General features: G+C 44.1%; 1 protein-coding gene across 1 annotated transcript in view; it reads right to left on the reverse strand.

Moving 5' to 3' along the window:
* Positions 1–25,946, reverse strand: part of RDH8 (retinol dehydrogenase 8) — a 65,685-nt gene extending 39,739 nt beyond the window's left edge. Inside the window, exon 1 of the mRNA XM_073622538.1 lies at positions 25,487–25,946. Within this exon, the coding sequence (XP_073478639.1) occupies positions 25,487–25,592 (106 nt within the window). The 5' untranslated portion in view covers positions 25,593–25,946. The remainder of the gene's footprint in view (positions 1–25,486) is intronic.
* Between the last annotated feature and the right edge of the window lie 477 nt (positions 25,947–26,423).

A 26,423-nucleotide genomic window follows, 5' to 3' on the forward strand; every position in this document is an offset into this window, starting at 1 on the left:
CTTTGCATTTTTCACAGGTTGTGTTAACCCACCATTTACCTGCACATTTTTAGTACTAGCAGTTTGCACTAACACATTACCATTACACGGTACAGTTCCACACTGTCCCACCAGAGTGACATCGCAGTTGTCCAGGGCAACCTCCGGCTCCAATAAATGAAGTTCCCTGGAGATGTCTAGGGACAACTGTGATGTCTTACTACCAGTTGCTATGGGCAATGGCCCATTTTTGACTACAGCTTTTGCTCTGCAAGAACCTGGGGGTTTCCCAACAGCAATACATTTTCCATAATCATCAACATTGACAGCATTTGTACCTCTTGCAGGCTGTCCTAGCCCACCGCCAACTTGAGACTGGCAGACATTAGACACATCACTATTTTCCTCTTGAGATGCACACACAGGTGCAGGTTTGACTTTAACCCCTGCCTCCCCACTGCACAGGGACAAGTCACCCTCAAGAACACACATTCAGTGGCCCCACTAACTGGGGTCACTCTCACATCATAAGGGACAGTCTTGTAACCAGTCCTTTTATACCGGAAATCAACAGTTCCAGCCACCATTTCATTAAAGACAGTCTTACCCACCGCAGTAGTTGGGGTCACCATCTTCATTTGAGTACGTTGTCTTATGAACCAATCCTCTGCTGCACTTTTACTGGCCAACTCCCCCTGGTGGCCACGGGATGAAACTACAGCAGGCATCTCCCACTGTTTAGCACCACCTGCCGACACAACAGGAAACTCCTTCTTGTTGCTAGGGGTGACTGCAAACATATTTTCACAGGAATCTGGGTCCGCAGATAAAGACCTTTTCTCAGCAATATTATCTCCAGCTGAATTCCAGAACCTAGGACAAGAAAACATGCCACGCCCCAGCTGGCCACATTCCAGGCATGGTACTGGACGACTTTTTCCCAGAGCGCTTCTCTCCTGGCGATTCCCAGCTGGCTGGAACGCACAAGCCTCTTTGCGGGGACGCTGAGCCAAATCTCCTCTGCAGCTTCTCCTGTCCGGCACCACTTTCACTCTCGTCGCCATGGGAGATCGCGCTCTCCCAGCAGAACTTTGCTGGCTCTCTCCAACATGATGTATCGGCTTCTCCTGAAGCCACTTGCCACGATCCTGGTTAGACATACCCCATGGTACACAGACAGCCCGACTGGCTTCCTCTCTGTTGCTACGGGCAACCACTCTTGGTCTCAGCCTTTGATCAGCCTCTCTCTTTGTAAATAGCATGGGCTTCTCTCTGCTGGATCCTGACACGTTGACATTTTTCACAATAGCTACTGTTTTAACTGCAGCAGCGTTACCAGGGGCAACAACACCCCTCTTCCAGTTATGGACATCCAGCCGCTCTCCCCTTACACTGAGGGTTGGCTTTCTTTCCTCTGTAGCTTTGTCCAGCGCTGCCAGGTGCCGTTTGCACCAGTCCACAGCCGATTCAAACACTGGTGGACTTTCCATATTCGCAGTCACTCCACTGCACTTTTGCGGCCTCCAGCAAAAAATGAAGTACTGTCACTTTAGAGCAAGTTGCTTTTCACTTCATGCAAGCTTTCCTCACCTGCACAGTGCACACACAGATTGTGCTGTCTCATGCACACAAACACAGTTCATAGCAGAGAAAAAAAAAATTTGACTTTTCATTCACAGGTACACCACCTGCAACACGCAATGCCTTTTGCCTGGCTGCACTTCCACACACAGCCAATAGTTCCTGACTTGAACTCACTGTGGAGCAAGGACCCGGATTCCACCGTCTTCTGCCCGCATCCAACAACCACTTGTAACATCGGGGGTTCATTTAGCTTAAAGGTAGAGCTTACCAGTGAGCTGAGTCCACGCCAGATATGCAGTTTTAAGGGCTTGTAGGCCCACTTTTATTAAAGAAAGAAAATGTCCAATAACAGAAGTGTTGCCCACACAGGGGTTTCAGCTTTCCACAGCAACAATGTAAGTTTAATCAAAAATACCAAGCCACCTGGCTCTCTTCAGCAGCACTGCTGCTCAGACTTATACTTCAGCCCTCTCGGCTCTATAACAGATTTCCTGTAGACCCAGTACCTCAGCACTCTTTTCCAGCCCACAGGCTTAGACCGTCTGGACGGACGGACGGACGGACGGACGGACGGACGGACGGACGGACGGACGGACGGACGGACGGACGGACGGACGGACGGACGGACGGACGGACGGACAGACCTGTGCAGACATGCACACTTCTCCCTTGCTTGCCTGGACTCCTCGGGAGGGTGGAGCCCAGAACTATGGTCAGGTGTCTACAAATAGCCCAACACACACCTGACCAGTCAATCTGCTGGTGGATCTCAAAACCTGGAGAAAGCTGCAAAAGCAGTTTTCTCCAGTCCACATTCATGCTCTGAAACCCTGCCCCAAGCAAACGTGCATACCCCATGTCCACCTCAACCCCATTTTCACAGTGACAGGGACTCTCACTATTACAATATATATATATATATATATATATATATATATACTGTATTCAGTTTAGCTAGATCCCTTCCTGTTATCTTCCTACTGACAGGCAGGCTTGTCTTTTGTTACAGTATTTACAGCTACCTGAAGAAAATTGCAGGTGTTCTTTTAATCCTATTAGTACCACAGTCAGGCAGCTAGACTATTTACATTTAGTGTAGTGCGTCCTCCTCACAGTGTTCAGCTAAAGCTACAAGTTAGTTTAGTGTGATCTCTGCACAGTGTTCAACTAAAACTACAAGTTAGTGTAGTGCGTCCTCCTCACAGTGTTCAGCTAAAGCTACAAGTTAGTTTAGTGTGACCTCTGCACAGTGTTCAGCTAAAGCTACAAGTTAGGGTAGTGCGTCCTCCTCACAGTGTTCAGCTAAAGCTACAAGTTAGTTTAGTGTGACCTCTGCACAGTGTTCAGCTAAAGCTACAAGATAGGGTAGTGCGTCCTCCTCACAGTGTTCAGCTAAAACTACAAGTTAGTGTAGTGCGACCTCTGCACAGTGTTCAGCTAAAGCTACAAGTTAGTGTAGTGCGTCCTCTGAACAGAGTTCAGCCCTAAACTACAAGTTAGTGTAGTGCGACCTCTGCACAGTGTTCAGCTAAAGCTACAAGTTAGTGTAGTGCGTCCTCCTCACAGTGTTCAGCTAAAATTACAAGTTAGTGTAGTGCGACCTCTGCACGGTGTTCAGCTAAAGCTACAATTTAGGGTAGTGCGTCCTCCTCACAGTGTTCAGCTAAAGCTACAAGTTAGTGTAGTGCGTCCTCCTCACAGTGTTCAGCTAAAATTACAAGTTAGTGTAGTGCGACCTCTGCACGGTGTTCAGCTAAAGCTACAATTTAGGGTAGTGCGTCCTCCTCACAGTGTTCAGCTAAAGCTACAAGTTAGTGTAGTGCGTCCTCTGAACAGTGTTCAGCTAAAACTACAAGTTAGTGTAGTGCGACCTCTGCACAGTGTTCAGCTAAAGCTACAAGTTAGTGTAGTGCGTCCTGCTCACAGTGTTCAGCTAAAACTACAAGTTAGTGTAGTGCGACCTCTGCACAGTGTTCAGCTAAAGCTACAAGTTAGTGTAGTGCATCCTCCTCACAGTGTTCAACTAAAACTACAAGTTAGTTTTTTGCGAGCTCTGCACAGTGTTCACCTAGAACTACCTGTCGAAGGTTGGTGGTGTTTTCCTGATCCTATCACTACCGCAGGCAGCTAAATAAGCTACAAGTTATTTTTTTGCGAGCTCTGCACAGTGTAAGCTACCTCTAGAAGGTTGGTGGTGTTTTCCTGAACCTATCACTACCGCAGGCAGCTAAATAAGCTACATGTTAGTTTTTTGCGAGCTCTGCACAGTGTTCACCTAAAGCTACCTGTCGAAGGTTTGTGGTGTTTTCCTGATCCTATCACTACCGCAGGCAGCTAAATAAGCTACAAGTTAGTTTTTTTGCGAGCTCTGCACAGTGTTCGCCTAAAGCTACCTGTAGAAGGTTGGTGGTGTTTTCCTGATCCTATCACTACCGCAGGCAGCTAAATAAGCTACAAGTTAGTTTTTGCGAGCTCTGCACAGTGTTCAGCTAAAACTACAAGTTAGTTTTTTGCGAGCTCTGCAAAGTGTTCAGCTAAAGCTACCTGTAAGAAGGTTGGGAGTGTTTTCCTGATCCTATCACTACCGCAGGCAGCTAAATAAGCTACAAGTTAGTTTTTTGTGAGCTCTGCACAGTGTTCACCTAAAGCTACCTGTAGAAGGTTGGTGGTGTTTTCCTGATCCTATCACTACCGCAGGCAGCTAAATAAGCTACAAGTTAATTTTTTGCGAGCTCTGCACAGTTTTCACCTAAAGCTACCTGTCGAAGGCTGGTGGTGTTTTCCTGATCCTATCACTACCGCAGGCAGCTAAATAAGCTACAAGTTAGTTTTTTGCGAGCTCTGCACAGTGTTCAGCTAAAGCTACCTGTAGAAGGTTGGTGGTGTTCTCATACTACAGGCAGGCAGTTGATTTTGCTAGCTGCAGTATCAGTATATATATATATATATATATATATATATATATATATATATATATATATATATATATATCCCAGCTTAGTGCAGCTACAGGCCATTAGTATGTCTGGAAGGCCAACAAGGAGAGGCAGACAGTCACAAGCCAATAAAAGAGGGCAAGCAGGCTCTGTGTCTAGTGCTGGTTGTGGAGACCGTGCATCCTCATCAGCATGTGGCCGTGGGACACGCTTGGCCTTTTTTTCGGCAGCTGGCCGTGTTGAGCCGCAACATGCGGAAGACTTGGTCGAGTGGATGACCAAGCCGTCCTCATCCTCCTCATCCTCTCTCACCCATGCTCAGAGTACTTTTTCTGGCAAAGCAGCTGCCAACGCGGCCTCTTCCCTCGGCTCAATGGCATCAGTGACTCCTTCCCTAGCCCCACCATGTCCTCCTGAGGAGTCCCTCGAACTGTTTGACCACAGTGTTGGGAACATGCTCCAGGAGGATGCCCAGCGTTTAAAAGGCTCTGATGATGATACTGAGCTAGATGAAGGCACTAACGTGAGCACGGACAGAGGGGGTGCCCAAGAAGGACAGCAATCTGGCAGTCATGCTCCCCCTGCTGCAGCATACCGCCAGGTTTGCTCCAGTGATGAGGAGGGAGGGGATGATGAGGTCACTGACTCAACGTGGGTGCCTGATTGGAGAGAGGAGGAGGAGGAAGAGGCACATCACCAACGAGGCAGGATGCCCTCCAGGGGCCAGCCTAAGGGCAGCACACTGACTGCATCACACCCCAAAGCTCCACATGTGCAGGGCGCTGCTGTCTCTGCGCGTTATTCCAAAAGTTCTTTCGTGTGGGCCTTTTTTGAGACGAGTGCATCAGATCGCACCGCTGCTATTTACAACATATGTCTCAAGCGTATCTCGCGTGGCCAAAACATCTTCCGCTTGGGCACCACAGGCTTGACCAGACATATGTTGACCTGCCATGCAGTTCATTGGCAAGTGTATCTAAAAGACCCACACCAAAGAACAAAGAGGACCTCTCCTTGCTCCTCATCAGCTGAGATCTCCAACCCCACTATACCTTCAGTCCTCTCTGAGACCTGCACTGAGAGGAATGAAGGTGTAGAATTAGGTGTGTCACAGCCAATTACTTGTGGGCAATCTGCTTTCGGTACACCGACGTCAAATTGTACCAGGCAAATTTCCCTGCCCCAACTGCTGCACCGCCGAAAAAAGTTAGCTCCCAGCCATCCACATGCCCAGCGGTTGAATGCTAGCTTGGCAAAATTGCTAGCACTTCAACTGCTGCCTTTTCAGTTGGTAGACTCTGCCCCCTTCCGTGAGTTTGTGGAATGTGCGGTTCCTCAGTGGCAGATACCCAAACGCCACTTTTTCTCACGGAAGGCGATTCCGGTTCTCTACCGGCATGTGCAAGGCAATGTCCATGCCTCGCTGGACAGGGCGGTAAGGTGCATATTATCGCTGACTCATGGTCCAGCAGGCATGGACAAGGACATTACCTAAGTTTCACCGCGCATTGGGTGACTCTGCTGGCAGCTGGGAAGGATGCAGGACAAGGTGCAGTAGTGTTGGAGGTTGTTCCACCACCACGCCTCCAAAATGCCACTACTAATGATTATGACACACCTCTCTCCTCCACCCCCTCCTCTTCTTCTTCCTCCATGGCCTCTTCCTGTGCTTTGTCCTCGGAACCAGCAGTGCTCCGTAGCCATTCAAGGGGCTACGCAAGTATGCAGGCCAAAAGATGCCATGCGGTGCTTGAGCTGGTGTGCTTGGGGGACAGGAGCCACACTGGGGCAGAGGTTCTGTCATCTCTGCAGGGGCAGGTTCAGAGGTGGTTGACGCTGCGCCAACTTAAGGCAGGAATGGTGGTTTGCGACAATGGCACCAACCTCCTCTCTGCCCTCCGAAGGGGACATATGACCCATGTGCCCTGTCCTTAACTTGGTGGTGCAGCGGTTCTTGGGCAGGTACCCGGGCTTACAGGATGTCCTGAGGAAGGCCAGGAAAGTCTGTGTGCATTTCCGCCGGTCATATAATGCCAGTGCTCGGCTGGCAGACCTCCAAAAGGAGTTTAACCTGCCCAAGAACCGCCTAATCTGTGACATGCCCACCAGGTGGAACTCAATGTTGGCCATGCTGCATCAGCTGCACACGCAGCAGAGGGCCATCAATGAGTACCTGTGCGACTATGGCACCAGGACAGGGTCAGGGGAGCTTGTTTTTTTTCCCCACACCAGTGGGCCATGATCAGGGATGCATGCACTGTCCTGTCACCATTTTAGGAGGCCACGAGGATGGTGAGCAGTGACAGTGCATGCATTAGTGACACTGTCCCCCTTGTCCACCTGTTGGAGCACACACTGCGTGGAATAATGGACAGGGCACTTGAGGCAGAACAGAGGCAGGAAGAGGAGGACTTCCTTAGCTCTCAAGGCCCCCTTTATCCAGATAGTGTTCCTGCGTGCCCGCCGATCACACACGAAGAGGAGGAGGAGGATTGTGTCAGTATGGAGGTGGAGCCTGGCACTCAGCATCAGCAGCAGTCTTTAAGGGATCAGTCGCAAGAAACACATGGACTTGTACGTGGCTGGGAGGATGTGGCTGCGGACCATGTCGTCCTTAGTGACCCAGAGGACGCCGGACCGAATGCCTCAGCAAACCTACGCTGCATGGCCTCCCTGATCCTGCAAAGCCTGCGTAAGGATCCTCGTATTCGTGGTATCAAGGAGAAGGACCAATACTGGCTAGCAACCCTCCTTGATCCACGTTACAAGGGTAAGGTTGCGGACCTTATCTTGCCATCGCAGAGGGAGCAGAGGATGAAACATCTTCGGGAGGCCTTGCAGAAAGGTCTGTGCAACGTTCCCAGAGACTGGGAGGTTACAAACTCCTGTTTCTGGACAACGTGTTGCTTAGGTTACGGTTAGTCAAAGAAGGAGCGGTGGAGAAGGTGGCCATCTGACCGATGCGTTCAGACAATTTTTTAGTCCGCAGCCCCAAGGTATGATCGGTTCCAGCAACCATTGCCAGCGTCTGTTTTACATGGTGCAGGAATACCTAGGGGCAAGATCTGACTTGGACACCTTTCCCACCGAAAATCCTCTGGGTTACTGGGTCTTGAGGATGGATCACTGGCCAATCGAGCTACTGGCCTGTCCTGCATCCAGCGTTCTTTCGGAACGCACATTCAGTGCTGCTGGAGGCTTTGTAACCGATCACAGGGTGCATCTGTCCACCGACTCGGTCGATCGACTGACCTTCATTAAAATGAATCAGTCTTGGATCACCACCAGCTACCAAGCACCTGATGCTGATGTAACCGAATAATTTTTTTTGAAATCTCAGATCCCTTCAAAGACTGCCTATGCTGATGCTGAGTGACTATCCTGAGTAATTATCCTCTTCCTCCTCAATGATCACGCTGATAGCTTGTAAGAACATTTTTGGTTCTGGGCGCCGCCACCAGTGCCTAAGGCTTAAGCCTTGTACACATAATCGGATTTTCCGCAGACAAAACCCCGGACTTTTGTCCGAAGGCGTGTGCCTGGATTTTGTCTTGCATACAAACGGCAAGGAGTTGTCGGCCAACAAGCACGAACGTAGTGATGTACTATGTGGTTTTTCAGCTCTTTAGCGCCACCCTTTGGGCTCCTTCTGCTAATTTCGTGTTAGTAGAAGTTTGGTGAGTGTTGACTAGCGCTTTTCATTTCGCGCTTTTCATTTAGCGCTTTTCAGTTCGCGCTTTTCAGTTTGTGCTTTTCAGTTCGTTTCTGAACGGCCGTTCGTCAACCAGCCATGTTGCGGAATCGGAGGAGATAACATGTTATTTATTATTGGCCTTGGAGTTATTGCTTTGACCCAAGTCCAGTCCAGGAACAGGAGGAGGAAGATTTCTTGGACCAAAAATTGGTTGCTTTATTAATCGTGACCAATTATGTCATATGCCTTTGCTCCGGGAGCTCCAGGAGAATAATCCGGATGATTTTCAGAATTATCTCTGGATGAAGGACCCCTGCTTTCACCAACTCTTGGCATTTCTGACCCCCTATATTAAGAAGCAGGACACATGCATGAGGCTTTTATTTTATTTTTTGGTTGAATAATGATTTGATTTGGTATATTTTCTATATTTTTAGATGCATAGAATGCACTTTTTGGTTATGTTCTATTGGCAGATAGCATGTCTAATTTTATTTGTTTTTTTTTTTAATGCACAATAAAAAAATTGTGTAGAATAATACTTGGCTATGTGTTTTACTTCAAATGACAGTTTGGGAGTAGGTAGTTACATTGAAAAAAATACAATGTAAAATTGACAAGGGACACCAACATAATTGTACCTTTGATCTTAAAAACTACGGGATAATGGTGTTGTGGTAACTTGCCAAAAAAAAAAGCAAAATAATATTATTCTTAATATCACTAGAAAAAAAAAGCCTTTGAAAATTTGTTTGCAATAACTCCATCAGTATCACCAGCAAATCAGCTTCATTATTATCCCATTAAAGAAGAAGAGAATGTGTGCTGCATTTCGAGATTTCATAATTTTCCACGTCACAAATATTAATTCTCCATTACGAATGCTGGTTTACAAGACCGACCGATTCTAGCTCGTCCTTGCTTCTGAGCATGCGTGTTTGTACTTTGGACTTTTGTCGGAAAATCCGACAACAGACATTTGTCCGCGGAAAATTTTAAAACCTGCCATCCAACATTTGTCAGCGGAAAATTTGACAACAATTGTCCGATGGAGCGTACAAACGGTCAGATTTTCCTCCAACAGCCAGTCATCACACATTTCCCGTCAGAAATCCGATCCCGTGTACGAAGCTTAAGGCCGGGTTCACATTTGTACGACAAAACGCTCCGACATTGGGAGCTCATGTTGCATGACGTGTAAAAAACCAATGTTTCCCTATGAGAGCCGTCTTAACTGGTCTGACACAAGTCGGTCTGACTTTGAAAATGCTCCCTGCACTACTTTGGTCCGACTTTGAACCCACTTCAGCCCATCGAATATCACTGAAGTCGGATCAAAGTCAGATCACCATCTTAACTGATCCGACTTTGGCATGCGACTTGTGCTATTAAGGGGAACTCCACGCCAAATTAAAAGAAAAACAGCAAGGGTTCCCCCTCCAAGAGCATACCAGGCCCTTTTGGCCTCTCTCCACAATGAGAAGCCACATATTTTCAAACCACAAATTGTGGAGCCAAATTCTAAAAAATGTGTCCAATTTTTATAAATATAGCTTCTAATCTGACTATGAACACATTTTTGCGGCTGGTCTCTTATAATGCTTAGGTCTGATCTTTGCATAGATAAACATAGTCAGACATTAGGATTATCATATATGGGTACCCGACTCTTGCTGTCAGTATTACATGATGTGCTCTGCAATGAACCGTGCATCACTTGCAGTATCTGTTATATTCAGCACCACTTAAAGCGTCTGTAAGAAGCTTCATGATCGTAGGAAATAAGAAGTAAAGCTTCTTAAGGATAAGGAGATTTACTTGGAGCAATAGGTCAGTGTCTGTTTGTGTTTTATAAGCAAAATCTGAAAATGCTCAATGGTTTGCCAAGGGTTGATATTATTGCTGAAGATGTGTTTTTTTTTTAATCTCTCCTCACATGTAAGCTGACATAGGAAACAGGATGAAAAGCGCCATATAGAAATAGGCAGCAGTGCTGAAAAACAGTATGCATACATTTGGAAATTATTATTGCTCCATTATACCTTCCCCCAAAATTCACATTTTTTTGCTTATTTAAAGGGTCAGTCCACCCAAAGGTGACATTTTTTCCTTATAAGTAGAGTCTGCTGGTCCATCTCCGTGGCTTCTTTTTTGTCTTGGAAGCTCCAAACAGTCAGATTATGTTACCAAAATTCTGTTCCTGTTCACCTGGCAGTTTTTGGTGTTCCTGCCCACCTACTGTGGTCCAGTTCCTCCTATTAAGTTATTAATATATAATAAACTAAAGGATTTTAGCAGACAGAGTGGTTGCCCTCATGATGGGAAGAGCAGTTGATCAGACCTGGGGACTCAACACAGAATCCCTAGACATATAAGAAACTGTCATAAAGTTTATCTCTCTATAGTTGACATATCCATCTTAAGCCGACTGTAGAGTGATCTAAATTTGGTCGGTTCAGCAGGAACCTGGCGAATTTTGATCCATGTATGGGCACCCTGGTTGTACTAAAGTTGATCGATTTCAGTAGATCCCACCTGTAATCGGGTTGGAATTAGCCAGTTAGGCGCTGTCCCAGCTGGGAGGGTAGGAGTTAATGCTTTCTCAGTTTTTTGTTTTTGGGCGGGTTTTTCTCTGTGTCCGACCCTCCTGATCCTGTGTTAGAAAAGAGGGACAGTGGTCCAGAGAAGAGGTCCCTCTAGCAGAAAGCCCCCAGGAGGGGAGTCCAAGGCTCTGAGCAGGTCAGAGAGAGAGAGAGAGAGAGAGAGAGAGACCCGTTGCCTGTAAGGGAGAAAGACGGAGAACAGCACCTGTGAGGAGCAGAAGGATTTCGCTCACTACCTAACAATAACAAGTTGGGGAATCATATTGGTTCTAGTAATGACAGTTAATTTTTAGGATTTCTAGGGACAGAGGTAGCAGAGGAACTGGCTCGTGAAACCTTAATATAGCAATGGGCCCAGATGCTATTCATCCCAGAGTTCTAAGAGAACTTTGAGATATAGTTGTTGGACCATTAACGGATCTTTTTAAATCTCTTCTAATGGGGCGTACACACGGTCGGACTTTTCGGCTATAAAAGTCCGACAGCCCATCCGACAAACTTTCGATGGACTTTTGACGGACTTGTGGCAGACTTTCTAACGAACGGACTTGCCTACATATGATCACACAAAAGTCCGATGGATTCGTACATGATGACGTACATCAGACTAAAATAAGGAAGTTGATAGCCAGTAGTCAATCGCTGCCCTAGTGTCGTTTTTTTGTCCATCGGACCAGCATACAGACATGCGGATTTCTGGGTCCGGCTGAGTTACGACGTAAAGATTTGAAGCATGTTCCAAATCTAAAGTCCGTCAGATTTGCGACTGGAAAAGTCAGCTGAAAGTCCGGGGAAGCCCACACACGATCGGATTGTCCGCCGGATTTGGTCCGTCGGCGTCTGTCGGACTTTTGTAGCCGAAAAGTCCGACCGTGTGTACGCCCCATAACAGGAGATGCTTTCCATGACTGGCGGACAGCTAATATTATACCTATCCAAAAGAAGGGCAGCAAGGTAGAAGCTGGCAATTACAGGCCAGTGAGTTTAACATCGGTTGTAGTCAAGTTAATGTAATCACTCCTGAAAAGGAGGATCATGATCACTTAAAAATACACAACTTGCTGGACCCAAAGCAGCATGACTTTACTGAGGGAAGATCATGTCAGACTAATCTGATTTAATTTTTTTTACAAGCTAGGACTTAACCCTTGGGTGGTTTAGTGGATATACAGTTAGCTAAAGGATAGATACCGGAGTGTGGTTGTAATTAGGGTTAATTCTGAACAGAGACCAGTCACTAGTGGGGTACCACAAGGCTCTGTACTAGGTCCTGTTCTATTTAACCTCTATGTAAGTGATATAACTAAAGGTTTGTTGGGCAAGGTATGTCTTTTTGCTGATGACACAAAGGTGTATAATAGGGTTGATATCCCTGGAGGTGTCTGTAATATGGAACATGATTTGGCATTGCTGGAAGATTGGTCAAAGCAGTGGAGACTGCAGTTCAATATTTCTAAATGTAAATAATTGCACCTAGGGAAAAATAATCCCCTGAGAGAGTACAACATTGGGGGTACAGTGTTTGCCAGCACTACAGAGGAAAAAGATTTGGGGGTACTTATTTCAGATGATTGTAAAATGAGCAAACAGTGTGACCAGGTAGTGGGAAAAGCAAGTAGAACTCTAGGATGCATCACTAAAGGGATCACCGGCAGCAGGAAGGAGGTTCTGCTTCCCCTAAATAGACCTCATTTAGAATACTGTGCCCAGTTCCGGAGACTTCACTTACAGAAAGAGATTTCTCAGGGGTTTGCGTGGCATCAAAGTCCCTTTCCCAGTTGAAGCAGTAAGATGGGACACGCGAGTTGGAGTTGTTTAGTATGAAAAAGTATAATAAGAAATAAGGACTTTGGTTATGGGAGACATCCGACAGCTGGTTTCAAATGCTGTTGCGGTCGTTGACCAATCATGCTCTTTTGTCAGGGATTCCAACAGATGACGGATTTGTAGATAGTGGAATTTCTCAGAGTCTGGAATGTCATCCGTATCCTTGAAATATTGGAAGGTGATGATCCCCAGAGCGGACAATAAAGACCGAACTCTCATTAAGCCTTTGCTATGCCACCAGTGGTAGCTCAGAGGACTCTCCAAGCCCAGAGGGAATAAAGAATAACTAGTGGTAGACTTATTCCACGGCATGTGTCAGGAGAAGGGCGTAGTTCTGCATCCTTGACCGGGGCACTGGATGATCCTGTCCCAGTACTGCCTATAAGCAATGTGTACTTTTCACATAACACTGATTCCATTTTGAATGGATGGCATTGTGAAATTTATAATTTACTTTTTACTTTTTCAAGGGGCCCTGTCCTGTGTTATCAGCTTCGCCCACCTGTCTGTATTTATTTGTGCAGTACATTTCAGCACATTGTAGATATGTATTGGATAGCACTTAACTTTCCATTGCAATGCATATCTACAGTGTTACAGTGTGGTGTGTTATAATCCAGGCCATGATATGTGTTGTAAAACATGGTGTGGTGTGAACAAACCTTTAAGCCTCGTACACATGATCGGATTTTCCGCAGACAATACCTCAGACTTTTGTCCGAAGGGCGTTGGCCCCAAACTTGTCTTGCATACAAATGGCACATAATTGTTGGGCAACAAACACGAACAAAGTGACATATTATGTGTTTTTTCAGCTCTTTAGCACCACCCTTTGGTCTCCTTCTGCTAATTTTGTGTTAGTAGAAGTTTGGTGAGTGTTGATTCGCGCTTTTCATTTTGCGCTTTTCAGTTTGTTTCTGAACGGCCGTTCGTCAACCAGCCATGTTGCAGGATCGGAGGAGATAACGTGTTATTTATTATTGGCCTTGGAGTTATTGCTTTGACTCAAGTCCATTCCAGGAACAGGAGGAGAAGGACCAAAAATGGACCAAACATTGGTTGCTTTATTAATTTATTAGTCGTGACCAATTATGTCATATGCCTTTGCTGCGGAAGCTCCAGGAGAATAATCTGGATGATTTTCACAATTATCTCCAGATGATGGACCCATGCTTTTAGCTGCAATTAGATGCAAGAGCTGACAGCCTCCTATTGCTTTCAACAGGGCTGCCTCCTGCAGCTGATTGCCAGGAACCCCTCGCTGAGGTTTTCACATGTTATAAGTGGTGGGTCCATTTTCCGGCGTGAATGTGGCCTTAACCAATGGAAAGTTATTTACTAGGATAAGAAAAGGCAAGAAATTGCAGATTTTCAGACATTGGTCAGACCTTTTTCCAGGCACTCCCACTGAAGTCTATGGGAAACAGAGGTGTAATCACAGGGGTCACAATTGTGACCCAGACCCATGCTCCAGGGGGCCCGTGTGGCTCCCCTGTACACCTGGATAGGAGGGGCTCCATTTTCCTTCTGCAGCCGCTGAAAGCCTGCTTCTCCTCCTCCCCCTCCCGCAGGCAGCGGCTGCAGGAGGAAAATGGAGGGGATCGGTACCTCTATATGCTGCCCCCGCTGCCTTTCCTGTCCAGCTTCGTCTTCTTTCTTCTTCCCTGGGCCCCTGTGTGCTCCGCCCCCCTCGTGCCCCCTGCAGCTCTCCCGGCTTCCCTCCTTCCCTCTCCCACCGGCTGATGCGAGGGATGTGTCATTATGTAGAGTAGGGTAGGGGCCGGAATAAATATTTATTTTCTGAATAGACAGAGTCAGTGATCGTTACTGAGTAAATTGTGTTTACTATGCTTCAGTTTGTGAATGAACGGGAAGCTCTGTACAGAGCTATTCCTGTCCATTCATTCTGTGCTACTGAAGCTGCAGAGAAGGCGATTGAGGGCTCTGTCCTCAATCTCCTTTCTCTGTCTCAAAGCTGTTTAGACCCCTGATATTTCACCAAAGCCCCCCAACTAGGCTCCTAAAAAAATAAAATGGTTAAAAATTATTTAAAAAATGACAAAAATAAAAAAACTACTGACACCAGTGGTGGAACTACCAGGGACGCAAATGTTGCACTTGCGACCGGGCCCTGGAGTTCCAACTTAGGGCTCAGAGGTAAGGGTCCCAGACGGGGTCAGGGGGGCCCTTCATCGTTTCTTGCACCGAAGTCCTGAAGGTTCTAGTTATTCCTCTGATGGGAACCAAGAACATAAGACTCTGACCCAAAGATGTCCATGTGCTTTTTCAAGCTTCAAGCAACACAAAGCTCAGGTGTGAACTGAGTTCAGTTATGTATGAACCAGGGCTTACTGCAAAGAAGCCTGTCCATACAGAGATAAGAACTCTTTTCCTCCGGGGATAAAAAGTGCCACCTTGTCATTTGCAATGACCCCCTAAAGTGAACAATATTTTACATGCAGTATTATCATTAAAATTTTTAGATTAGATTTTTTTTTCTGTTTTAGTTTAGATTTTTTTTTCTGTTTTCTTTATCATTTTTTGGTTGTTAATTCTGGAGCATGCATAATGCATCCCCGCCCCGGCTACTACCCTGTCCTGTTTGTGCAGCTTGTCTCCAGCTGGTCCAAAATCATTTAATTGCATGATTCTGGCATGTGATCTATACTGCATCTGTTTTGATAGAAATATACAAATCTGCCATTCTTTTCTAACAAAATGTCTCATTAAAGCAGTATTAAACCCAAAATCAAAAATATTATATATTGCAGCTTACCAGTCATTAGATGGGGATGCTGCATTTGTTTTCTTTTCTTTGCCTCTTTTTCCCCTCTGTTTTCACCTGGTAATTTGGCCAGTAACACACCTCCTGTATTAGTGAGGCACAACTCTGGAATAAGGAGAACAGGAGGCACAGTGGGCAGCAGCATTGTCAGTCTTAGATGTGTTAAATGGAATAGCAGATTTAAACACACTAACAAATTAAAGCCAAACTCCAGCTCACACTTTATAATCAGGACAAACTGTTTTTTTTTTTACATTTGGGATAAAGGTTTTACATAAATACAAAGCTGGTCATTTTAACCACCCCTGCCAGTGTTAAATGTTCAAATGGTTTGTCTCATCCATGTAAACTGATACATTCTGCTGGACAGCTTGTGCTTTTGAAAAACAACAGACTTGTTGGCTGGATCGCCAGATGAAAATAGAATGAAAGAAAGCCTAAATAAAAAGAACATGAATGCAGCCATCACATCTAAGAATTGGTAAGCTGCAATTTAATAAATGTTTGCTTTTGAGTTTAATACTGCTTTAATTGTGTGTACGTGCTAAAGCTGGCCACACAGGTCGAAATTTGATCATATAATCTCTGTACAATTACAGTGCCTTGAAAAAGTATTCATACACTTTGAAATTTTCCACATTTTGTCATGTTACAACCAGGGGCGGACTGACAACTCATGGGGCCCCCGGGAAATAGGAGATTATGGGGCCCCCAGGCAATCGATTATAGGTGGCACAGTGGTGTAGTGGGTAGCACTCTCGCCTAGCAGTAAGAAGGGTCGCTGGTTCGAATCCCAACCACGACGCTACCTGCTTGGATTTTGCATGTTCTCCCTGTGCCTGCGTGGGTTTCCTCCAGGTGCTCAGGTTTCCTCCCACACTCCAAAGACATGCTGGTAGGTTAATTGGATCCTGTCTAAATTGTCCCTAGTATGTATGAATGTGAGTTAGGGACCTTAGATTGTAAGCCCCTTGAGAGCCCATTCACACAGGGACGACTTGTCAGGTGACCTAGTCGCCTCCCGTTCTGTGCTATGGAACCGTTCTAAGGGGAGCGACGCAAGTCGCTCCGACTTAGAAAAAGGTTCCTGTACGACTTCGGGGGCGACTTGCATAGACTTCTATACAGAAGTCGTTTTGCAAGTCGCCCGGGCAGTCATTTGCAGGTCGCCTCGCTGAGGCGACCTGCAAGTCGTGTTGCCCCTGTGTGAATGGGGTCTGAGGGTAGGGACTGATGTGAATGTACAATGTATATGTAAAGCGCTGCGTAAATTGACAGCACTATATAAGTACCTGAAATAAATAAATAAAATAAATAAAAAATAGATTATGGGGCCCCCGGGCAATAGGAGATTATGGGGCCCCCAGGCAATAAATTATGGGGCCACACAGTATACACACACACACATACAGTATACACAATATACACACACACACACACTGAAAAGGTAATGGAAAGGCGGGGCAGCTATAATCTTGGGATTTTTTAAAAAACACAGACTTTTACATACTGTCCCTGGTTTTATTGAGACTGGCAACCCTGATGGGGCCCCTTAGTGGCATGGGGCCCTCGGGCAGTGCCCGACTGCCCCAATGGTCAGTCCGCCCCTGGTTACAACCAAAAATGTAAATGTATTTTATTGGTATTTTATGTGATAGACCAACACAAAGTGGCACATAATTGTAAGGTGGAAGGAAAATGATAAATAGTTTTTATTTTTTTTTTACAAATACATATCTGAAAAGCGTGGCGTGCATTTGTATTCAGCCCCCCTTTACTCTGATACCCCTAAATAAAATCTAGTGGAACCAATTGCCTTCAGAAGTCACCTAATTAGTAAATAGAGTCCACCTGTGTGTAATTTAATCTCAGTATAAATACAGCTGATCTGTGAAGCCCTCAGAGGTTTGTTAGAGAACTTTAAAGCAGGGTTAGGTTATAAAACAATATCCCAAGCTTTGAACATCTCAGTGAGCACTGTTCAATCCATCATCCGAAAATGGAAAGAGTATGGCACAACTGCAAACCTACCAAGACGGACTTGTGTACACATGATCGGAAAGTCCGACAACAAACATTTGTTGGCGGAAAATTTGAGAACCTGCTAGCCAACATCTGTTGGCGGAAAGTCCGACAACAAATGTTCGATGGAGCATACACACAGTCGGACTTTCTACCAACAAGCTCACATCCAACATTTTTGTCGGAAAATCTGATCGTGTGTATGGGGCATTAGAGTCTGCAAAAGACTTGAGACTGAGGCAGAGGTTCACCTTCCAGCAGGACAATGACCCTAAACATACAGAAAGAGCTACAATGGAATGGTTTAGATCAAAGAATATTCATGTGTTAGAATGGCCCAGTCAAAGTCCAGACCAAAATCCAATTGAGAATCTGTGGCAAGACTTGAAAATTGCTGATTAACAGATGCTCTCCATCCAATCTGACAGAGCTTGAGCTATTTTGCAAAGAAGAATAGGCAAAAATGTCACTCTCTAGATGTGCAAAGCTGGTAGAGGCATCACCAAAAAGACTTCCAGCTGTAATTGCAGTGAAAGGCGGTTCTACAAAGTATTGACTCAGGGGGGCTGAATACAAATGCACGCCACACTTTTCACATATTTATTTGTAAAAAAAAATTGAAAATCATTTTCCTTCCACTTCACAATTATGTGCCAGTTTGTGTTGGTCTATCACATAAAATCCCAATAAAACACATTTACGTTTTTGGTTGTAACATGACAAAATGTGGAAAATGTCAAGGGGTATGAATACTTTTTCAAGGTACTGTAAATGTATTAAACCCTTCTAATTTTTGGGCCAGCCCATATAGTCCATTGAGCTTTTATCCATCAAGCAGGACCTAGGCTTTGTAGAGCCACCTTTTGCGGCCCATTCCTCCTTGCAAAACTGCTCCAGCTCCTTCAAGTTGGATGGTTTGTGAACAGCAATCTTTAAGTATGACCACAGATTTTCTATTGGATTGAGTTTTGGGCTTTGACTAGGCCATTCCAACACATTTACATGTTTCACCTTAAACCACTCAAGTGTTGCTTTAGCAGTGTGTTTGGGGGTCATTGTCCTTCTGGAAGGTGAACCTCCATCCTAGCCTCAAATCACACACAGAGTGGTACAGGTTTTGCTCAAGAATATCCCTGTATTTAGCACCATCCATCTTTCCCTCAACTCTGACCAGTTTCCCAGTCCCGACTGCTGAAAAACATCCCCACAGCATGATGCTGTCACCACCATGTTTCACTGTGGGGATGGTGTTCTTTGGGTGATGTGATGTGTTGGGTTTGCGCCAGACATTGCGTTTTCTTTGATGGCCAAAATGTTAAATTTTAGTCTCATCAGACCAGAGCACCTTCCTCCATACATTATGGGAGTCTCCTACATGCCTTTTCTCAAACTCAAATCGTGCCATTTTGTTTTTTTCTGAAAGTAATGACTTTCTTCTGGCCACTCTGCCATAAAGCCCAACTCTATGGAGCGTACGGCTTATTGTCCTCCTATGTACAGATACTCCAGTCTCTGCTGTGGAACTCTGCAGCTCCTCCAGGGTTACCTTAGGTCTCTGTGCTGCCTCTCTGATTAATGCCCTCCTTGCCCAGTCCATGAGTTTTGGTGTGCGCCCGTCTCTTGGCAGGTTTGCTGTTGTGCCATGTTCTTTCCATTTGGTTATGATATATTTGATGGTGCTCCTAGGAATCCGAATCATTAAAGATTTTGATATTTTTTTTTATAACCTAACCCTGACTTGTACTTCTCAACAACATTGTCCCTTACTTGTTTGGAGAGTTCCTTGGTCTTCATGGCAGTGTTTGGTTAGTGGTGCCTCTTGCTTAGGTGTTGCAGCCTCTGGGGCCTTTCAAAAAGATGTGTATATGTAATGACAGATCACGTGACACTTAGATTGCACACAGGTGGACATCATTTCACTAATTATGTGACTTCTGAAGGTAATTGGTTGCACCAGAGCTTTTTATGGGCTTCATAACAAAGGGGGTGAATACATACGCACATGACAAATATCAGTTTTTTATTTCTGAAAAATAGTTTTATGTATATATTTTTCTAATTTTACTACACCAACATAGACTATTGTGTTCTGATCCATCACATATAATTCAGATTAAAAAACATTGAACTAAAGACTGCAATGTAACAAAATAGGTAAAAAGCCAAGGGGGGGGGGGTGAAAACTTTTGCAAGGCACTGTATATATAAAATATTACATTGGGGTAGACTGACCCTTTAGATCCAGTGAGAGGAAACAGAACATTAACTGCATTGGAAATGAAATCTATTTACCGAAACTAAGATCAGCAATACACGTTCAGGTGTCTCCTGTTCAGTGTGGATGGAGCAATCCTATCCACCGGCTATTGTATTCTGACAGCCATGGCACCCACAGCTGAATACCTGAACAGTGACTGCATCTGATTGGATGCACTCACTGCTTGCGTAACAATTTTCAGCTTGGCTCCTTTGACAAAAGTCAACATATGTCCAGTCTGGTGGTCAACATGGCCACCCATGGCTCAAATTGGTAGAAATTCAAGCCATGTATTGCAGATGTAGGCTAGGTTCACACTGCTGTGATACCATTTTGATCCGACTTTCTGTGTGATTATGTACTGTAGTGCTACTTGGATGTAACTTTGATAAGGCTTGTATATACAATGGGGCCATAATTGCACTGGAATCACACCAAAGGTAATACAGGAACCTTTTCCCAAATTGTTCCATGACAATTGGCTTTGATGTGAACAGGTGCCATTGAAACCATGAGATTTCCATTGTCATGCGATTTTGAGGGACTCATGTCACATCCAAAATGAACCAGGCCTCAAAAGCAGACCAAAAGTCACAGTATACTCTTTAATTTTATAACATCAGCATTGTAATAGCAATACAAACAATAGTTATTTTTGAAAATCCAATAGAAGCTTACTTTTTTTTTAATGTTGTGAGTGCTGCCTGTCTACTGGCCATCTATTTCCAGAACTTCCTGGATTCCCTGTGTGCTTTGCAGCTTCTCCTCTGATGTTTCCATTTCTAAGGACTACATATCCCATGATACCTTGCTCCCTGCAAGCAGTGATTGCTGTACTGGCTCCGCCTCCTGAAACTCCTCCTCTCTGTACCTCTGTAGATCAGAAGGCAGGCTCTCTGAAACGGCAGTGCGTACACACAGGGCATAGTGACTACGTGTCACAGTATTCAAGGACATCATTGTGAGGGGATCGTAACAAAGTACTGTAAGTTTACAAACTTCCAGATGATTTCGATTAACCGCTTGCCGACCAGCAGTTTAACATTAACTGCTGACCGGCGGCTTTGTTGTTCCCCCACTTCCTCTGGTTGGATGCAGCACGAGATTGTCAGCAGACTTGCAGCCAATGATTTTGGCTGTGAACCTGCTGATTGCTGTGACCAACCACACCACAGAAATCTGTGTGTGTTGGTAAACACAGAACACAGATCTGGCTGCTTCTGCTTTCTGATCTCACTTACCGTTCAGAGCTGAGATCGGGAAGAAAAGCCAGCCAGTCTGTGAGTACAATCAGCACACATACACTTGTTAGGCACACAGTTAACCCTTTGATTGCCCTCCTGATCACTCCTGTCACCCACATCACTGTATTAGTGTCACTAGCAATGTCAGATAGTGTCAGCCAATTAATGTCCCTCCCAGCCAGGGTCAGTTAGCCCCAGTCCCTGATTGTCCGCCACACTATCACAGTCACACTAGAAATATGATAGGCAGTTAGAAAGTCAGAGCTGCTTAAATTCCAGTATATATGCCGTAATTTGTAGACTATAACTTTCACACAAATCAGTTAATATACACTTATTGACATTTTTATCACCAAAGGCATGTAGCAGGATATACACTATATTACCAAAAGTATTGGGACACCTGCCTTTACACGCAAATTAATTTTAATGGCATCCCAGTCTTAGTCTGTAGGGTTCAATATTGAGTTGGCTCACCCTTTGCAACTATAACAGCTTCAACTCTTCTGGGAAGGCTGTCCTCAAGGTTTAGGAGTGTGTCTATGGGAATGTTTGACCATTCTTCCAGAAGCACATTTGTGAGGATATTGGACGAGAAGGCCTGGCTCGCAGTCTCCGCTCTAATTCATCCTAAAGGTGTTGTGGTCAGGACTCTGTGCAGGCCAGTCAAGTTCCTCCACCCCAAACTCGCTCACCCATGTCTTTATGGACCTTGTTTTGTGCACTGGTGCGCAGTCATGTTGGAACAGGAAGGGGCCATCCCCAAACTGTTCCCACAAAGTTGGGAGCATGATGCTGACGCCCTAAGAGTTCTCTTCACTGGAACTCAGGGATCAAGCCCAACCCCTGAAAAATAACCCCACACCATAATCCCCCCTCCACCAAATGATTTGGACCAGTGCACAAAACAAAGTCTATAAAAACATGGATGAGCAAGTTTGGGGTGGAGGAGCTTGACTAACCTGCAGAGAGTCCTTGCCTCATCCAATAGAACACCTTTGGGATGAATTAGAGCAGAGACTGCGAGCCAGGCCTTCTCGTCCAACATCAGTGCCTGACCTCACAAATGTGCTTCTGGAAGAATGGTCAAACATTCCCATAGACACACTCCTAAACCTTGTGGACAGCCTTCTCAGAAGAGTTGAAGCTGTTATAGCTGCAAAGGGTGGGCCAACTCAATATTGAACCCTACAGACTAATGCCCCGTACACACGGTCGGACATTGATCGGACATTCCGACAACAAAATCCTAGGATTTTTTCCGACGGATGTTGGCTCAAACTTGTCTTGCATACACACGGTCACACAAAGTTGTCGGAAAATCCGATCGTTCTGAACGCGGTGACGTAAAACACGTACGTCGGGACTATAAAAGGGGCAGTAGCCAATAGCTTCATCTCTTAAATTATTCTGAGCATGTGTGGCACTTTGTGCGTCGGATTTGTGTACACACGGTCGGAATTTCCGACAACAAGGTCCTATCACACATTTTCCTTTGGAAAATCCTATCGTGTGTACGGGGCATAAGACTGGGATGCCATTAAAGTTCATGTGTGTGTAAAGGTGGGCGTCCCAATACTTTTGGTAATATAGTGTATTTTGGGCTAAATTTATGAAGAAATTTTATTTTATTGGATGTTTTATAACAGAAAGTATAAATTATTATTTATTTATTTTCATTTTCATTTTTTTTTTAATTTATATATTCAAAAATAAAAAATTATTGGTTGATAAAAAATTTTATTTGGGTACAGTGTTGCATGAATGAGAAATTGCCAGTTAAAGTAGCGCAGTGCTAAATAGAGAAAAAATGCCCTGGTCGTGAAGGGGGCAAAACCTTCCAGAGGTCAAGTGGTTTAAAAATAGTAGGCTAGAAATAACTGAAATTCAATGTGGAAACAAATATATTATTTCATATTTTTACCATAGATATATTTTAATTCTGCATGGCACATGAACCAGCAGTATGTGGGAACGTCTCTACCCTTTTTCTATCTACCTTTGTTATTGTGTGTATTGCAATCTTCACTACATGTAATCAGGATAGAGATAGATAGATAGATAGATAGATAGATAGATAGATAGATAGATAGATAGATAGATAGATAGATAGATAGATAGATAGATAGATAGATAGATAGATAGATAGATAGACAATAATTGGTCATCATAACTACAAACCACACACTGTAATGCCCCGTACACACGGTCGGACTTTGTTCGGACATTCCGACAACAAAATCCTAGGATTTTTTCCGACGGATGTTGGCTCAAACTTGTCTTGCATACACACGGTCACACAAAGTTGTCGGAAAATCCGATCGTTCTAAACGCGGTGACGTAAAACACGTACATCGGGACTATAAACGGGGCAGTGGCCAATAGCTTTCATCTCTTTATTTATTCTGAGCATGCGTGGCACTTTGTCCGTCGGATTTGTGTACACACGATCGGAATTTCCGACAACGGATTTTGTTGCCGGAAAATTTTATCTCCTGCTCTCAAACATTGTGTGTCGGAAAATCCGATGGAAAATGTGTGATGGAGCCCACACACGGTCGGAATTTCCGACAACAAGGTCCTATCACACATTTTCCGTCGGAAAATCCGACCGTGTGTACGGGGCATAAGACCCCATACACACTATTAGATTTTCTGCAGATTATTGTCTTCAGATTTACCCAAATCATCTAATATGAGGTCATACCTAAACACTTTCAATTTGTATGCAATCAGGCAGGCCCTTGCACTTCATAGTTGAATGTAAATCTAAAGGAAATTGAATAAGAAAATTGTATAATGTATGGCCAGCGTTAGATAAGATATGTTGTGAAGGAAGATTTTAGACTATTGTGACACTCCGGATACACACAAAATCACCGACAATGGATAGAAGTCTGTACAAGATGGTACAGAACTCCCACCTTGCTTCATAAATTCTCACCCCAAATCTCCGATAGATGCTGGAGATGCAAACAAGAGGAAGGCTCAATGTTACATATCTGGTGGTCCTGCCCATTGATCCAGAGGTTCTGGAAAATGGTACATGAAACTACTATCTCAATCACCTCAGAAAACCTTAGACTTAATCCAGCACAATAACCGCTGCACCATAGTCCGATCCCTAAAAATCTATATCTAAAGTCCCTAGCAATGTTCATGATAAATGCAGCAAGGCATTGCGTTCCCTGGCAGCTGCCACTGGTGGCCGAATGTTACGCCAACAAAAAAAAGAGTGGTCTCATAGAATTAATAACATTGAAAAAAATAGAACTTATCAGCATATCTCAGGAAAAAATAACCAAATTGACATTAATAGGGTACAACTGGTTAGAATTCAAAAATACCCCAGCCTATAAAGCCGTGAATATACATTAATTGAAACTAATATACAGAAGATTAAAGGAAAAAAAAAAAAAAAGAAGGGATTCATTAGTATATACCTCAGCCTATAAAGCCGTGAATATACATTAATTGAAACTAATATACAGAAGATTAAAGGAAAAAAAAAAAAAAGAAAGGATTCATTAGTATATACTTCACTGTCTTTACCACATTACCCCCCCCCCCCCCCCCAAGAAAAAAATGTACTCCTTTTATCTATCATAACTAACACATTTAAAATGAAATGTCTATATTTTTGCAAATTTTATGCATAAACCGTACATCTCTGTACTACTGGATAAAAATATCGTTATCATACCAAAAGCAATCTTCAAATGTAAAATGTAATACATCTCCATTGTACAACTGTTATGTCTTCAAGACCTGTGACATTGTTTTATTGTATTTGATTTTCTGTTCAATCAATAAAAACTTTATGGAAAAAAAAAAAGAGTCTGTTATTGGATAGAAATGGATAGAATGGAGAGAAGTCTGTCTGATATTATTCTCTAAGCTGAATGTAGATTGGTTGTCTGCAGACAATACAATGAAGAACTGTCCTGATACAATTGCAGGGTACAGGTCACTTCCAATCTATCAGATACCTGCACTGATCAAAGGGCAACAACCACAAACAAGCACTGATAGAACCGCACGAGGAGCATAAACAGACTGCAAATCATTACTTCTCTCCCATCACATGTGATATTTCCAATAAAGAATCTCTGACAGACATTTGAAAAATGACACACACATATACACACACATAAACGTATTCACACTCCTATGTAGATGTCGCACACAAGCGCACACACATAGACTGGTCTGACCTTTCTAAAGAACGAATGTGACCTCTCATCAACTCTTCCTCCCCCTGGAACCTCTTATCACCTCCTATATAATGAGTCTCACCTCTTCTCACACCATCCAACTTATTTATATAACGTACAGCAACCAATCATAGTTCATATTCCCCCAAAAGTGAAATCAGGTTGCTAAGGGTTACCGCAGCACACACAGCATTTTGCTGTTGTACAGAATAAGCCCACCGCCTTCTGTCGCCTCCTTCTATAACTTGTATTACTCCTCGGAATTCCTATCACTCCATCTAACCTGTCCCACTCCATACAGTTCCTTAGCAACTCCTCCACAGTGGCCCAGGACTTCTCACCATGGTAGCGTTGCTCGGGGTCCTTGGCCAGCTGGATGGCAATCTTGAGGCCGATGCCCGAAGAGCACCCGGTTATGAGGACAGTCTTCTTGCTGTTATTAGCCATTGTGCCTTGTTCTGTCTGAGCTGCCAACCCTCCTCTGTGAGAGATCCCGGATTATCATATTACCACGTGACAATCTACTGTCCCTTTTAACCTCTTCACTCCCTCCAGGGTCAAAGGTCCGCTCTACACACTCGTTACGCCAGTGTAATTGTAATAACTTTAATATCACTAGCAGATTTTTTTTTTTTTTATACTGAGTGGATATGTCAGATTTCATTACTGATAGAAAAGAAAATATACATTTCATGGATCAAAAAAACTGCAACTCCCCCCCCAAAAAAAAATTGCCTGTCTGAGTGCTATGAAATATATATGAGATTGGTCTGCATATATTAAAGTGTCTGAAATATGTACTGTCTGTCCTACCCCAAAGCCAACCGATGCACCCAATTCATCTAACTTAGTTATCTCTGGTCAATGCAGCAATTAGTTTACATATGCATGTCCATGGATTGTTTTGCAATTCACAAAAAAAACGATTTATTATTTTTTTTTTAACCACTTGCCTACTGGGACTTTTACTCCCTTTCTTCCCAGACCAATTTTCAGCTTTCAGTGCTGTCGCACTTTGAGTGACAATTGCGCAGTCGTACAACACTTTGCCTATATGAAATTTTTATAATTTTTAGAGACAGGTAGAATGTTCTTTTGGTGGTATTTATTCACCACTGTTTTTTTTTTCTAAACAAACGAAGACTGAAAATTTTGAAAAGAAAATAAACTTTTTCTTTGTTTCTGTTATAAAATTTAGCAAATAAATAATTGTTCTTCTTCACTGATGTGCGCTGATGAGGCTGCACTAATGGGCATTGATGAGGCTGCTACTAATGG

The sequence above is a fragment of the Aquarana catesbeiana genome, linkage group LG03, assembly GCF_042186555.1.
Source record: "Aquarana catesbeiana isolate 2022-GZ linkage group LG03, ASM4218655v1, whole genome shotgun sequence".
In the NCBI taxonomy this organism is placed as follows: Eukaryota; Metazoa; Chordata; class Amphibia; order Anura; family Ranidae; genus Aquarana; species Aquarana catesbeiana.